The sequence below is a fragment of the Periplaneta americana genome, chromosome 2 (assembly GCF_040183065.1).
Source record: "Periplaneta americana isolate PAMFEO1 chromosome 2, P.americana_PAMFEO1_priV1, whole genome shotgun sequence".
Classification (NCBI taxonomy): domain Eukaryota; kingdom Metazoa; phylum Arthropoda; class Insecta; order Blattodea; family Blattidae; genus Periplaneta; species Periplaneta americana.
In genome coordinates this window covers 34,553,572-34,570,490 of record NC_091118.1, presented here as the reverse complement: position 1 = coordinate 34,570,490, position 16,919 = coordinate 34,553,572, and the positions used below count along the sequence as shown (strand labels likewise).

Below are 16,919 nucleotides of genomic sequence, written 5' to 3'. Positions count from 1 at the left end.
CGAGTGTTTGAATGGTGCAAGATCTTCAGAGAGAGAAGAGAGAGAGTGGAAAACATGCCGCATACTTGTTGACCGTGAACATCTATCACTCCTAATCAAGATTGACTGTGCTAATGTGCTTATACGGGGGAACAGGTGCATTAGTGTAAAAGAAGTTGCTTCAGTATTAAGTATAAGTGTTGGTAGTGCACAAACTATCGTACAAAACCATTTGCACTACAGGAAAGTGAATGCCTGTTGGGTCCCATGCACACCTATCGAAGAAAACAAAATGGTATGCATGCAGAGGGCCAGTCAACTCCTGGGACAGTTTGAAGCAGAAGGAGAACAATTTCTTAAGTCCATAGTCACCACTGATGAAACCTGAGTCTCAACAATCAACGAAAGAGTTGCGCCATAGCGGTTCTCCAAAACTCAAGAAAGACAATCTCGGTTGGAAAAGTAATGGCAACATTCTTATGGGATTGCAAGGGAGTTATCCATCATGATTTCCTTCAGGAACGCAGGACCATTAATGCAGAATATTATTCCAACATTTTGTTGGGAGAAATGAAGAACAAGATTCGGTCCAAGACGAAAGCAGGAGGATGTCGGATTTCCTTCCTTCAGGACAATGCAAGGCCTCACACTGACAGAGAAACCATGGAAACGATCAGGAAACTAAAGTGGGACCTCCTACCCCACCCACCTTACAGTCCAGATATCGCCCCAAGTGATTTTTATTTGTTTGGGAGACTTAAAACCAGCATGGAGGGAGTGCGGTTTCAGAATAACAATGCAGTGATCTTAAATGTTCGTGAATGGGTACGCATTCAACCGAAAGACTTTTGAGAAAGGAGAATACATTAGTTGCCACCTTGTACATAATTTTGTGTGTGTGCGTGTGTGTATGTGTGTGCACGCGTGAACAGTAAAGTTATTCTTCTTCTTGCTTCCCAATATTTAGATGTAGGTCCATAAAATTTTCCAGAGATTCACAGATTTTTAGATGTTCCCTGTCCATGGCATCTTCTTTATTGCAACAATAAACATTTAGCAGAGTCTCATAAGCCGATTCGATGTAGATGTTTTGTAAGATGGTCATGACAAGTAATCAGTCTGAACACGGCCACAGCAGACTGTGACTTGGCTAAAGCATTTGATTGTGTAGACCATAATATATTAGTAAAAAAAATTGAAGTTTTATGGTATTAAAGATGAGACATTGGGTTGGTTTACATCGTACTTATCAACTAGAAAACAAAAAGTAGAAATAAATGTACCAAATAGTCATAAAGTTACTTATTCAGAATTTAGAAATATTAAACATGGTGTTCCGCAAGGGTCAATTTTAGGTCCATTGTTGTTTCTAGTTTATATTAATGATTTAGCCTTGACCATAAACAATTTATCTCATGTAATTTTATTTGCAGATGATACAAGTGTAATTATTTCAAGCAAACAATATGATCATTTTATAAACACTTCCAATACAGTGCAGAATCTAATGAATGAATGGTTCCATGCAAATAAACTAGCACTTAATGTTGATAAAACCAGTGCAGTCAAATTTAGTACACACAATAGTGCTCAGGTTTCCTACAGTATTCGATTAAATGGAACTCATCTCAAAGAATCTATAAGCACAAAGTTTCTTGGTTTAGAATTGGATAATCACTTGAACTGGAAAACGCATACAGAATGTATTACTCGTAAATTGAGCTCTTCCTGTTATGCATTAAGATCCTTATCTACTATTGGTGATATAAACTTACATAAAATGTCATACTTTGCATATTTTCACTCTGTAATGAAATATGGATTAATATTCTGGGGTAACTCGTCTGAAGCTAAACATGTTTTTGTTTTACAAAAGAAAGCTATAAGAATAATGGCCGGTGTGCATAAAAGGACATCATGTAAAAATATTTTCCGAAACTTGGAAATCTTGACTTTACCTTGTGAATACATTCTTTCCCTAATGATGCTGTATATTAAGAACCAAGATAAATTCAGTACTAATCAAGACATTCATCATTTTAATACAAGACATAAATCAGATCTTCATCTACCCTCTGTTAGTCTAAGCTGTTTTAAACAAGGATTCATGTATAACAGTCTTCAATGCACTGCCTAATTATCTTAAAGATTTGAAGAACTACGAGAAAAGGTTTAGAAAAGAATTAACCAAATTTCTACGTACTCATACCTTCTACACAACTGATGAATTGTTTATGCTTGTGAATTGAATTATTCTACTTAAATGACATGTACAATTTTTATATAGCTCAACTAAAATATGTTTTTATATTGACTTAATCTGTTTACTATGCATTGTATATTTTTGTTTAGCATAACTGATGAATTGTATGTGCTGTAAATTGAATAGTATACTGTATGATGAATTGTATATAGGCCTACTGTAAATTGAATGGTAGTCTGTATAGCTCAATTGATGAATTGTTTATGATTATAAATTGAATTAATCTACTTGATATTAATTGCACAAATTTGTATAGCTTAATGAAAGTATGCTTGTAAATTAAATTATTCTGCTTACTTTGTATTGTATATATTTATATAGTTTTGGCCAATGAATTGTACATACTTTAAATTGAATAGTAATCTGTATAGCTCTGTTGATAAATTGTTTGTGTTTGTAATTTGAAGTAGTTTGCATGATATGTATTATCAATTTCTGTGTATCACAACTGGTTGAATTGTTTATGCTTAAATTTAATTAACTTACTTGTTTTGTATTATACATATAGCTCAACTTATGAATGATCGTTTGCGTTTGTAAATTTAATAATCTGACTGGCTATGTATTGTATACTTTTAGTAGAGCCATCAATGTAGCTCAGTCGGCAGACTCGCTCGGCTGCTGATCCGGAGCTGTGTTCGGGTTTGGGTTGGATTCCCCTTTGGTCTTTGGTTTCTTCTGAGGTTTTCCACAGTCGTGGGACTGAAGCCAGATGGTCTATGGCGAGTTCTTGGCATCAACCCCATTGATTTGATTACCCCCCTTTGATTTGATTACCTGGTTTGGGTAATATTTTGGCGAATCCTCGAACCTCACCTCATCTCACTACATCTCGCCAAAATATTGTAAAAAATTGCACAAAATTGTAAAAAATTGTAGAAAATTACTAAATTGTAAAACTGTAAAAATTTGTAAAAATTGTAATTGTAATATTGTAAAATTTTGATTTGTTCGACATCTTAAAGCTTCATTGCTGATGTAATATCTATGGAATAAAATAAATGAATGAATGAGATCAGGAATGGATCTTAAATCTTGTAGTAAATTGTTCCATCTTCAATTCTGATGTTCATTTGGAGAATTAGTGTGATAATTGCCACTAATTTTCCTCTTGATTACTTGTTTTATGGACTCATATGAAAAACTGTAGTTCTTCTCTATGTTTATCTACATTTATTCTAGCTCCTTTCTTGGGCAACATATCAGCTTTCTCATTACCATAATGGGCTGGGAACTTAGGTCTTATTTAAATTTTGAATCTGCCTTAACATACAATGGATTTCCTTCATTTTTTCTCATTTAGGAAAAGTAGTTGTATTAACTGCTTGGACTGCAGCTTTGGAATCAGATAAGAGAACTATATTTTTGCATTTCTGTAACCAAGTAAAAACATTTTGGAGAGCTGCATAAATAGCTTCAAGTTCACCATCAAAATTTGTTATACATTTGCCAACATTTTTATAAAACGAAAAATATGGACAAGTAGCACCTGCTCCAGCTTCTTCATCTGGATTCCTGAGTGAGCCATCTGTGTAAATATGTAACCAATCATCCTGTGGGTATCTTGTGTTAATAGTCTGAAGAGTAATGGATTTTGCTATTTCTGGATGAGTATCACTTTTGTGGAAGATTTCATCTAGATCGAGATGACATTTCACTCTGATTATACTGAAGTATTATATTTTCTTTTCTAGTTGGTATTTATAGATTTTCCCTAATCTTTACGACTTCCTGTATGAATTCGTAAATTTAGTGACACAACATCAATGCTCATATAGGGAAATGTCCCCCAAATACTGCCTAAAAGTACAGGCACGCAATATATATGTTTCATTCCATGCTTTTATAGTATATCGGGATAAGTTCTGCTAAACACTCCTTAATTCCATATACAGAATGATTCAGTGACTATGTTACAAACTTTTAGGGATGATAGAGGAGAAAATTATGAATAACTTTCATATAGGAACCTATGTCTGGGAACATTCCTTTCAGTAGTTACAAGCCTAGATATTATGTTAGAGTAACCAGCTAGAATCGAACTAAAGGCCATCCTTTTGAAGTATGGATGCAGATGACCTGTTTCTGCAAACGTTGGTAACAGCTCATAAACATGGGATAAGCTAGTTGGCATCGTAAATAATATTTTGACTCATTAAACCTTGCAACTTGCTGATATGCATTTCATTTATGGAAGAGCAAAAGGAAATGCAAGGAAAGTTGGAAGGTTTAATAAGTCAAAATATAATTTACGATGCCAACTAGCTTATCCTATGTTTATAAGAAATCACCAATGTTAGCAGGAACAGGATGTCTGCAACCAAACTTCAAAAGGATGGCCATGAGTTCGATTCTAGCTCGTTATACAGAACTAACATATCTAGGCTTGTAACTAGCAAATGGAACGTTTCCGGACATAGGTTCCTATATGAAAATTGTTCATAATTGTCTCCTTTATCACTCCTAAAAGTTTATAACATAGTCACTGAATCAACCTGCATAGAAGTCATCAATATTTCAGCAATTTTGAGAAATTTTAAAAACATATTTTGTTTTATAGTGAATAATGCAAAATAAACGTGAATACTACAATATTACTGGTTTTTGAAGTGTCGTACATATGGCCTCGATTTCTCCATAAAAATTTGTAGTACCAAATCCAAAGGGTTTGTAAAAGAAGGACAGACAGCATGTAGCTTCAGCATCTGTTCCGATGTGATTTGTTAGCAAGGAGCCATCAGTAAAAATATAGAGCCATTGTTTTTAGCAGAAATGTAACCATTTTAGATTGAGCACCATCTTTTTCCGCTATGGCAGTTACTTCACTCATACATTACCCCCAAAGTTAAAGTTATGTTTTATTTAACGACGCTCACAACTGAAGAGGTTATATCAGCATCGCTGGTGTGCCGGAATTTTGTCCCGCAGGAGTTCTTTTACATGCCAGTAAATCTACTGACATGAACCTATCGCATTTTAACACACTTAAATGCTATCGACCTGGGCCGGGAATGAATCCGCAAACTCGAGCATAGAAGGCCAGCTCTATACCAACTACACTTCTAAGGCTGACCACTACCCCCAAAATGTTTGGAGGGTCACACCCATTGTTGATTGGTGGGTTCATTCAGAATAGCTCAATTCCAGCAATCAGTAGCTCTTTCTGACTCAACATAACATCCACTTTAAAACACCAAAAAGTCAACAAATTCTTGAGTCCTCAACAACCTAAAGAGAAAAATAGTTTTTCAATGGATACCAGCACACTGCTGATTGACTGGCAATGACGCTGCTGATTATCTTGCCAAAAAGTACTATTCAAAAACCTGCTACAAAAATTATCCTATTATACAACAAAAAGAATAATTACTTCACAATACCACAAAATTATAACAAATCATCATCTCCAAATTTCCAAAAATAAAAGGTGGGAATCTGTCTCAATCCAAAACGTCCCTGAATACCCAAGGAAGAATGCAGTTGCAATTTTTAGACTGTTTACGGGCCACGACTGCTTGGCCAAGGATCTCCACAGGATTGGAATATCTCCTTCACCACTCTGCCCCTTATGTGATCTTCAAGAGGAAATGGATCAAAATCATCTTCAACACTACCCAGCCACTATCAACTTGGAGTCCTTGAGTGAAAAATAGTGGAGAGCAAGAGAATTAATTTCATCGTCAGAAATTCAGCATTAGCAAACAACAAACTGGTTTACAAAAAACTAATGGATAGGCTATAATAAATCCTGTACAACCATAAAGGTGATCGATCAGATTCAGCATTCAGAAAGAATAAGAAAGAAAACAGCCATGTTTAGACTACACAACAAGGTTTGGCAACAGATTTAAATAAAATAGCCATTTAAGATTCATCATACTGCAATAACAGTTACGCAAGTATAACAAAGATTATTTCTTCAAAGTCATGCCATTAAACATGAACGAGAAACAGTGGTCAATCTTTCAAAGTTGTTCTGCAAAATAAAAAATATGGTAACATAAAAATTAAGTTTAAATAATCTATATGCAATTATAACGGGAAATGTAAACATCACATTAATTGTTGCTAGAATATAACTGAGAACAGGTGAAAAATAAAGAGTTTTTAAAAATGTTACCTAATTAAACTCCATAAAAATGAATTTAAAAAATGTAGTTGAGGTAGTACTGCAACATTTCTATTTTAATAATAATACAGTATACTGTATACCTGAACATAAGATGACCCCTAATTTCCTAATGACTTCTGTAGGATTTAATTTTAAAAATATTTTTGTTGATGGATTCACAGACAATTAATCCATTATTAACTATGATTCTAGAACATATCGTTGCTGTGCCTCCAAAATCCACTATGTGCATTTAAACAGATTTTTCAGGAGAAAGAAAAAAAAAACTTTTAATTCCCTTGATTTTCAAAGCTACTTTCGATATAATTTCATCATTATAATTGAAATTATACCGAAAGTAGCTTTGAAAATTGGGGGATTTAAAATGAAAAATGCTTTTTCTCTTCATCCTGAAAGATCTGTTTAAATGCACATAGCGGATTTTGGAGGCACAGCAATGATATAAGTATCAAGTTTACATACTTCTGCAAAATAGATACATTCTCTTGATGAAATGAAATTTGTATCACTTGCGCAACTGGACGCTATAAAATTTCTCTTCCCTCTCTTCTGCTAGGAGCTGAAGCTGAAGTATGTAACAGTTTCTCTTGTTATATACCACGCAATTCATTAAAACTGTGAACAAGCAAACCATGGGAGAAAAGACTATGCCTGTGTGTATTGTACAACATAAAAAATTGATGCAATTTGTGTATTTTTCCTTGTACTCGAATTTAAGAAGCTCCCCTCCTTCCATTTTTCAAGTGCAAAAAAAAATGTAAAAAGTCGTCTTATATTCAATTAAATATGGTACATACTTTTCCACAAGTAAACTTTTGAGTAGGCCTATTTCACTGTGTCCTGAAAAATACTCATTGTGAACATGTGAAGACTTATAGGTTACTTTTTGAATATAATATTTTTAATTGTCTCTAACTACATTCCTTTCAAAGTTAAAAAAAAATGTACTTATTACCTTAGAATCACATTTACATTACAATTTATTTGTATGTTACAACCCAGGCATTCAACTGTAGACTCATCAGGAATAAAAATTAATATAAGAAATGAAAAAATCTGCAGAATAATATTCAGTAAGATCCAGTAAGTAAAATTCATCAAGATACACTGAAACTGACACAATTAAAACAAGTGAATCCAAAAAATTTGCAAACACCCCATAAATTTTGTTTTCAAGTGGCAAAAAGCCTTCAATGATGGTGGTAATGATTTTCCTTGAGACAGTAAATAAAAATAATAATACCAGAACCACTAAAACCAATGAAATTAAAATGTGTGGATCCAGAAGAATTCATATCCAAAATAATATGTAATAAACTGAGCTTCCAGAGGACAAAGACACTTTGAAAGCAGAGGTCACAATCTTCATTCAAAATGATTATCTAGTAAAAAAATAGAATATTTCATGTTTAAAACTTCTCACTTCAGAAGAAATCACTTCAAAGATATCTTTCATAAATATTGGACTCAAAAATAGTAGGATAACATGTAGTAAAAATATTCTACAAAAAACATCAACACAAAAATAATTCAATCTAAATATACCATATTCAAGATAATTCATCAATGTTGCAATGAAATGATAAAAAGACTTCAAACAAGTTGTTATGATCTTCGTAATAACATCTAGCTTAAAAAAAAAAATAAAATAAAAACCAAGATAACACCTAGTAAATTTTGCTTTCAAATGTTTCAAATGACAAGTGCTAGAAGAAAATCATAATGTTAATTTTTTTAAATCCATCAAGAATAAATGAAAATGATAAAATGAATTACATTTTACATCGAAATAACGAGAAGGTTTCAAAGAAGTGGTCAACATTTTCGTTACAGTATTAACATTCAGTAAAAAAATTAAGCAAAAATATTAAATTGGTACAATTTTATTAAACGCTTGAATCAAAATAATTAATATTCAATAAAATTCATAAATTTTGCTTCAAAATGACAAAAAGACTTCGAAGCAGTACTTATTATCATCGTGAAAATAACATCTAGTATCAAAATTCAGCACAAACAATGAAAATGACAGAAATAAAATCTTTGAATCCAAAATAATTAATGTCCAATGTAGTACTCAATCAACTTTTCATTTAAATAGCCTTACAAAGGGAGACCGAGGGAAGGAACTAATGCTGGTACTAATAATAACACTTTCTGAGATTTTCTCTTACAGGAATGATGTTAATCTATAAACAAATCAAATGCCAAGTTACATTTACAGCTTCACATGGAGGTATCCAAGAACCTGACAGTTACACTCCAAATGTGCTGTTCCATTACGATAAAATGTACAGAATTTAATTATATTGTCTTAAAAATGGGACTCACATTAAAATTTAGTGTGGAATTCTTCAACACTTCACTCCACATGCAATCCACAACCGCTACATCCATAACAAACCCATGCATGCATTTCCTAACAAACAGAGTCACTTTTGGCATTTCATTAATGAAAAATGTATTGAAATGAGTAAATTTTTTACATGCATAATACATTTTCGGATGTAAAGTATGTAGCTATCTGCTACATGTCACCTATTTACAAATTTATGACAAGATTTGAAGGAAAGCAGAAAAACGAAATGTCCAAACAATATAACAAACAGATGTACTGGAACAGGGAATTACAAATTACACAATTCTAATCCTGGGCTACATACAAAGAATTATCACAGAGTCTCTATCCCATGTTAGACAGAAAAAAAATACAGACAGCTTTTGAGAACTAAAAAAGTGCACCATCTTTGCACCCTATATAAAAATACAAAATTAAATGGAACAAATTACGTACTTTAGTGAATGATTTCAGAATTTCACGTCTGATTCTAAACTACAGACCTAATGAAAGAAACTGTTGGTGGACCTTATTAAAGGTGAAAGTAAGACAGTAATAGCTTATCCTTAGAAAGAAAAAGCTTAAGATGGGAAAATGGACTTCTAATTAGACATTGTCATCTGAATAAACACCTACATTTATTGGGCCTTCTGTGAGGAAATGTGGATTGGATGTTGAGTCATTACCTCATATTCTGTTTGAGTGTCCAGGTTTAAGCCATATCAGGCATCAGTACCTAGGGAAACACATGCTGTCTCCTGAGAAGGTCCAGGAAATGAACCAGCAGCACTGTGAAGTTGGTCACACACCGTGGTCTCCTGGGATGATTTCTAGTTTATGGGGCGCACAATAGGCCATCTGTGTCTAACAGCTTTTATAGTTGTCTATGCCATCAGTTAGGAAGAAGATGACAGTAATAGATCTAATATAGGTCACGAAATAGAAAAACTTCACTACTTGTTTCATGTGAGTTCATTATAGAATAAATGTGATAGTTTTTGTTGCATTAAAGAAATAACTGCTATTAATACCTAAAATTTGCCCAAGAAAGGTTGACAGAACCACAAAGTATAGTCCCTTATCCTAAAATCTGTACCATATATGATTTAATAAGCCTAACTCCGCATTGTTCAGCTACCAAAAGGTTAGCACAGTATACTCACAAGAAGAAATTAGAGTTCAGTGTCTAGATTAAATTACTCATTGCATGTCTACAAATGTAATGTAGTGTATAAGTGCAGTTTTAGCACGAAATGTGCAATTTTACTCTATGAGTTTTCCCTCTACACACATAAATTCCGTTACATTTATATACACTAACCATTCTTGGTCTACAGATTTCAGAAATCATACTTATATCCTAAATCACATATAGATAGCTCATCCCTACGTTAAAATCGGTTGCATTTTGAAGAGAACAACCGCCAGGATCACCACCCGTCCGCCGTAAACGAACACGAGATGGCAGTACAGTCGCTAATGCAATTCAAATGGGAATTATGACGTGACTCATTATGTAACAACTAGATGGCAGCATAGTAAACCTGACAAAAGTTGTTACAATCAAAGCCTATAACGCGGAGCAATCTGGGTATATATGATCTAGGCTTATGTGTAATCGAAAGAAACATATAATCCAGCCTTATGGGGTCATGGAATATGCACACAGTTGGTGTGTCCCTCATTTTACTGAGACTTTCACCTTCTACCCCAAGGACTAATGGCAACGAATCTATGTAAAAGCTAGTTTAGTACTTACCCATGCAAGCACGTTCTCCATTGACAATTTGTAACCATGCAATATCACAGTCATCCAGGTCGTAAGAGCAAGCTTTTTCGGCTTTCGCAGGTGTGTTGGAAAGATAATGTTCTTCACTGGTGAAGAATTCATCCTTGGTGATACGAATGTATTTGGATTTTGGCCTGAAAACATAAAATTAACAATTAAAATAATTTATATCACGTGGAATTTTGTGTTATTCATGATCGCAAAATACTGTTTTGCCATTATAGAAATTTAGCTAAGATTCTAGCACTACTGAGAAGTAATGTAATACTAGTACATACAGAGTGTACGACAAGTCCTGCATCATAGGCTAAATCATAAAATATGTTCGATATGACTCCCTACGATGTCCAAACATGTCTGGAGGCAAACTTCAACACGGTGTAGCATGTAGGCAGTGATTTTACGATACTTTTCCTCGATCCATGTTCGTAGGTATTCCAGTCACGAAACTTCACTTCTTATACCTTTTCCTTACAAAAAATCTAGAAAGCAAAGTCAGATGGATTTATGTCATGTGACCTGAGAGCCTTCTCTCTGGGTCTTCTGCATGCACCGATCAGGGAAGTTGTCATCGAGCCAATTGCACATAGATGTGGCACCAATGTGGTGGAGCACGATGGCTGCAAAAGGATATCTGTCAGATAAAGGAGGGTGGGGGGGGGGGGGAGCCATTAATCCAACCATTGAATGCTTTAAGGAACCAATCTGGACAAATACCCAATGTCCCATCCCTACCTTCCCGTGGTGCAGCTGTTAGTAAGCATAATTTTACGAGCTGAACTAAAGGGAGGGGCTACTCATCAATTAGCACTCGTCAGCTTGATGAGTTAATGACTGAATTTGGTATAATTTTCCTCTATTCAATACCTAATTCCCTCTTTACCCTTTCCTATCCAGTCCTCTGACTGAACTCTTACTTTCTTCGACCCCGACAGCATTAGAGCATTCGAGGCCTAGGGGTTCATTTCACTTTCCTTCCTCCTCTTTCTACTTTTCTGTTCCTAGTGCTGACCTGCTATGGCACTAAAATCGTCCTCCAGTGGCTTAAGGAGGGAAAGCTGGTGATCAACAAAATCTTCCAGCTAGGTCCAATGGACCCGTCGACCAACTGCAGGTGAGGTCCTCCAGACATTCTGGAGGTTGTGTGTGAATGAAGTAGCCCCAAAACATTAGAATATGGTGTTCACTTAAATCAGCTACAACTTGCCATTTTCACCTCAAAATCCGTGCTTCAGTGGCTGACCATGATAATATCTCTGAAAAATATTGGAGTGCAAGAGGTCAAATGACTTTACTGTCAAACACCTGGCATTACAGACGTCGACAAATTATTAGCAAAATTGAAGATTTTTATTATATATTTTTACAAAATATGATTCTTCAATTTAGACTACAGTTGACATTTTTGTGTATTTCCAAATAATTAGCCAAATTGAAGATTTGTATTGTATATTTTTCAAACTTTAACTGTTCAATTTGGACTACATTTGATATTTTTGTATATTTACAAATTATTAGCAAAACTGAAGATTTTTGTTTTATATTTTTACAAAATTTGGCTCTTCAATGCAGTTGACATTTTTGCTAATTTATAAATTATTAGCTAAATTGAAGATTTTTATTATATATTTTTACAAAACTTGACTCTTCAATTTAAATTACAGTTGACATTTTTGCATATTTCTGTCTACTGTAATGATGGAAATATGCAAAATTGTCAACTGTAGTTTAAATTGAAAAGTCAAATTTTGTAAACAGAATTATCATAAAAATCGTCAATTTTGTTAATAATTTGTCCACGTCTGTAGAAAACAACAACTACTATCCTGCATGACCCATTGTGGTCTTTCGTCTAGCAGGTCCATTCCGGCATCATCATATATGTACATAGGCCACACAGGACCCAAAGAGTGGACTCCCAGGTCATCAGACCTAAATCCACTTGACTCACTTTCTGGGAATTTCTTAAGAAAAAGGTACACAAAGTGAAGATTTGTGACCTGCATCATCCACAAACGCAGCTTGAAGAAAAGTGTCGTGAAGCATTGTCATTATCGTGAAGTTTCGCCTCCAGGCACGTTTGGAAATCTGAGAGGGTCATATTGAACATATATTATGATTTAACCTATGATGTGGGACTTGTCAGACACAATGCAGAACAAAAATGACACTTCACACAATATCAAAATGTGTAATTTGGCATGAAATTACACATAACTTATAAGCTTTTACTGACAATTTGATTACAATTCTGATAATGGCATTGTCTCAAACCGACTGAAATGTTACAGAATATGGTAAACTGAATTAACTAAAATGCTCCCATGAGATTCTAAAATATGCTTGACGGTTCAATTACAATGTCTCCAGATATGATCAATTAAGACCTTCCTGGAATTCTGCTCGTCTGGCAGAGATGAATTCCATTACTGAGATAGGGACACTTGTTAAATGGAATTCATTACAATAGCGGGCGAAAATTATGACTAGTAAAAAAACTTTCACATAATTCCTACTTTTTAGATACAAGAGGGCACCACCAGGATTTAGTTGTATAACCACCTGCACCTGAAATAGGAAATATAGGTGAACAATATAAATGCTGCTAAGAACTTTTGTTAAAAGATGAAGTGGTTAAATATCATCAACATTCACTCGTTCTATAAATTTAGTGTGACATGAGAGCCCTAGCATTACTTTCCTTTGAGAGGAAGTTGTACTTTATATTTTCTAATTGCTTTTGACCAGATTTTGACCTATGATACTTAGGTTCAAAGCAAGCATAGTAAACTTATGAAATACTAATTTCGAGTATTTAAGACTAATAAAATCTCTATATTCTTTATTCATTCAATACTGAAAGAATTTTAAATGATAATCTTCCTGCTTTAACAAACAAATATATTTTCAGTGTGTTATAAATTAATCAAAAATAAAAATATCATTCTGAGGGACAGAGCAATGGTGAATTATTCAGAAGGTGCAACTTGGATTTTTTTTCCTCATTTCAAATTCGTCTTCAGACGATCGAAATGGTGGAAAAGATACCCTACTCGGGGTTTAAATCTGCGTGATATGTAAGATGAAGACATTTCTAACCTTAGAGATACCAGTTATTTTGTGTGTGTACTGTGCTACAAATGGAAATCTACACTTCTAAACATTTAAATCTGCGTGACACTTATGATGAAGGCAGTTCTAACATCAGACATGTTATAACTTGGAGATGTTGTCAATTACTTTGTGTGTGTACTTTGTTAGAAACGTAAATCTACACTTATGAACATTTTTTAACAAGTCACAATAAATAACGTATTTAAACAATGAATTATATGAAAACAACAACATGCTAATCTTGGACAGATTGTAAAACAAATGAAAATACAATAAAAACACTAAAGAAATTGTTTCAAATTTAAATAATAACACAAACTAAAAAAAACAAGAATTAGATATGTGTACTGCTTGATAACAAAACTATTGCAAATCATTGTAAAATATCAAACAAAATGAAGAATTAATCAAGGAAGACAAATTAAAAGCTACTGGATTTTCGATATAAGTCTGACATTTTTTTTTTTCTTTATTAGAGTGACCTGCAATAAAGTGAAAGCAATGAGGTCAAGTGTCACCCCATCTATAGAGACTATACAAGCATTCCAGAGACAAAAATGAGTTTACAAATGGTTACTTTAATCCCATTTAGATCCTCAGGAACCAGGGAGCAGTTCCCAAGGCATTTGTGTCTCATTGCATCTAATCAGTGAAATGGGTCACAAAGCAGCCCAACTCTATAGGAGCTTCACGAAGATGAAAACTATGATTAAATAAGAATCAGACTAACATAGAACCTGAAGCGTGTCAGAACTAACTTCCAGTTACATAGCAACTCACAGTTTGAACTCCTGGTGCGGCCTTATATTTGGGCATTGATTAACAGAGACTGTAGGCTCAGGCAGAGAGTCTGGGTTGACAGGAACCTGCACGCCACGCTCCCACTCCTGCTTCCACTGGTCGGTTATCACCCAGTACTCGTCTGGTGACAGCGGCTCTGAATCAGGCAACTTCATCGCACTGATCAGATCCTTTCGGAATAGCTGTAAGCAATACAATAATATTAACAAGGCTGTAAACCACACACAAAAATATGCTGGACAGCAATGTCAATGCTTAAAAAGACATTATGAAAACTTTAAATTACATATAAAGCTATGTGAAAGCGCAATTTCATTTTCAAATTTGTATTTTGCAGTAGCTGAGTGTTAAACATTTCTCAAACAAGAAAACAAAATTACTCTAACTGAAAGATGATTGTGTATAAGATGTTGGGGTGCACAGGGAGTAAGGAGGTAGTGGTCATTTGTTTTCTGACCTCCGTGCTGGACGATATTTAGCCAGAGTCAAGCTCTGCCTGTGTTTTGACTCTGGGAAAGATCAAATATTCAGTTTTATGGAAGGATAAATGTACCTTGAAGTTGTTTTGAAAGTTGCCACAAGATGTAAAATCTCGTCTTTAAGTGGGTTCTGAACAAGGCTCTTCTAATCTCAGTTTGTTACTCTATTAATACAGTCAACTCAGCTTCACAACTGCTAATTACGTACTAAATTTGTTCAGTTTACAATTGAACCGATTAGTTTTACAACAAAACTTCATTACAACCTTAACTTCGAAACTGTGTGTAGCTTTTAGACAAAATAAAAATAATAATGTCATTATTTTTAACACAAAATTTATCACACATATAGCTATAATTCCCATTGTATTCCTAAGTATTATCGGTACGACAACAGAAAGATATATTAATGCTCTGTATACTTTCAAGTAACATCTAGGCAGGCATTCAGAAGTCTGCTCAAAACTATTTTACTATTAAATTATACCTTTGTAGCAGCAACATGTCATACTGACAGCAAGCTGCTTACCTCAGCAGGAGCTTCTGTCGCGCTGCGGTTGTAAATGCTTGAGATCTTGAGATCATTCAAAGGACGTGGTGTCCAAACAGCGCCCGCTGCAGCAGCATCCATGGCGGTCGTTTCTTCCTCTTCCGCCGCCGGCGGACGACACTTACGCCGCTTAGCAGGGGCTGAAATCAGTGCTAACGTAAGTAACACGTACTACATATTTATCATTAGATACAAGGAACAAAATATATTCTCGATATTACTTACTAGGGCCATCATCTGTTCTATTTGGTTGGCGTTTGCCTCGTTGTGACATTCTGATCTGGTAAAACTAAATGTACATGGATATCTGCTGCAGCATCACAACCTAAAATTAGAGTTTAAGGTCAATTTTATTCTAAAATAACTATGTCAAATCAATAATAATGCCTTGTACTTGTCATTTCACTACTCATTATACTGCTAATTAACTTAAAATCGATTTTAGATGTATAATACTTACTACATATTTGAAGTTGTACTTAAGGAAGGTGCAGGGATAAGATGTACCTACAAAATTGCATCACAATTACATAGTGTTTTGTCAATGAAGCACTAATAACGTTTTATAACTCGCTACACACTTCTCACAACTAATGAAATTCTCAAATATTAAAATTTTAACTGGTAAGTGCTCAGTTCTCATGAAGCATTACATCTGACATCAGGCATCTTATTTCAATATTTACTCAAATGTTCAACAATTAAAAAGGAAATGTCACTCTCAAGTACACTTTAAAATAGGCATTCATCGTATTCACAACTTTCACAAGCACTAGTTTACACTGGATATTCCATAAAGTTGTTAGTTTAATTTGAGAGCAGATTGTCTTCAATGGATGGTGCCTCCCTAGACATGGATGTAAACATTGGCCATACTTTCTAAATTCAAGAGTAGAACTTGATAATATCGTGAAATATATTAACCATATATCACTAGGAACATCTTGAACAAACATAATTTCAGATAATTTTGATGTAAAACAGTAATTTCTGCTACTTTTTAATATCGCGAATCGTGCCCACGGCTCAACTTTAGGCCTAACAACATTGACAACACAGATGGCAGCACCTGCAGCGACGTTTCATTAATCTTTGGTTGCCTAGATGAACGATTGAAAGACATAATTATTGATCTATATTGCTTATTTTGATGTTGCGTATATTCATTAAACGAAATTTTTGAGTGGGAAATATACAGACACCACCAATATGTTGCACTTTTGTCACGTTATTGGAAGTATTTGGAGGTAGGATCCATGTCTCTGTCATCAGCCTAACCAACATGTCCTCATTAGAAATTCTGCTTCTTGTAATGAGCAACAGACTCACCGTAACAAGCACATCCGAGTTATATAGAAATCTAGAAGTATTGTAGATGGGTATCACCTACACCAACAAGTCTCCAAAACCACGAACACGATAAAATATCAACATAAAACTGGATACCATCATTTGGCGCCATCATGCCTGAAAA

The 16,919-nt window shown here is 34.4% G+C and overlaps 1 protein-coding gene across 3 annotated transcripts in view; it reads right to left on the bottom strand.

The window, feature by feature from the left end:
- The window catches only part of rno (PHD finger protein rhinoceros), an 83,130-nt gene extending 66,221 nt beyond the window's left edge, over nt 1–16,909 (bottom strand). Inside the window, exons 1-6 of one of the 3 annotated variants that reach the window (XM_069815085.1) lie at nt 16,775–16,908; nt 15,906–15,952; nt 15,671–15,770; nt 15,425–15,585; nt 14,396–14,598; nt 10,472–10,635 (exon numbers count right to left, since the gene is read on the bottom strand). In XM_069815085.1, coding sequence (XP_069671186.1) covers nt 10,472–10,635; nt 14,396–14,598; nt 15,425–15,585; nt 15,671–15,719 — 577 coding nt within the window. In that variant the 5' untranslated portion in view covers nt 15,720–15,770; nt 15,906–15,952; nt 16,775–16,908. Of the gene's footprint in view, nt 1–10,471; nt 10,636–14,395; nt 14,599–15,424; nt 15,586–15,670; nt 15,771–15,905; nt 15,953–16,774 lie in introns of all 3 variants that reach the window. The other 2 variants (XM_069815103.1, XM_069815093.1) reach the window with 2 other exon arrangements.
- Between the last annotated feature and the right edge of the window lie 10 nt (nt 16,910–16,919).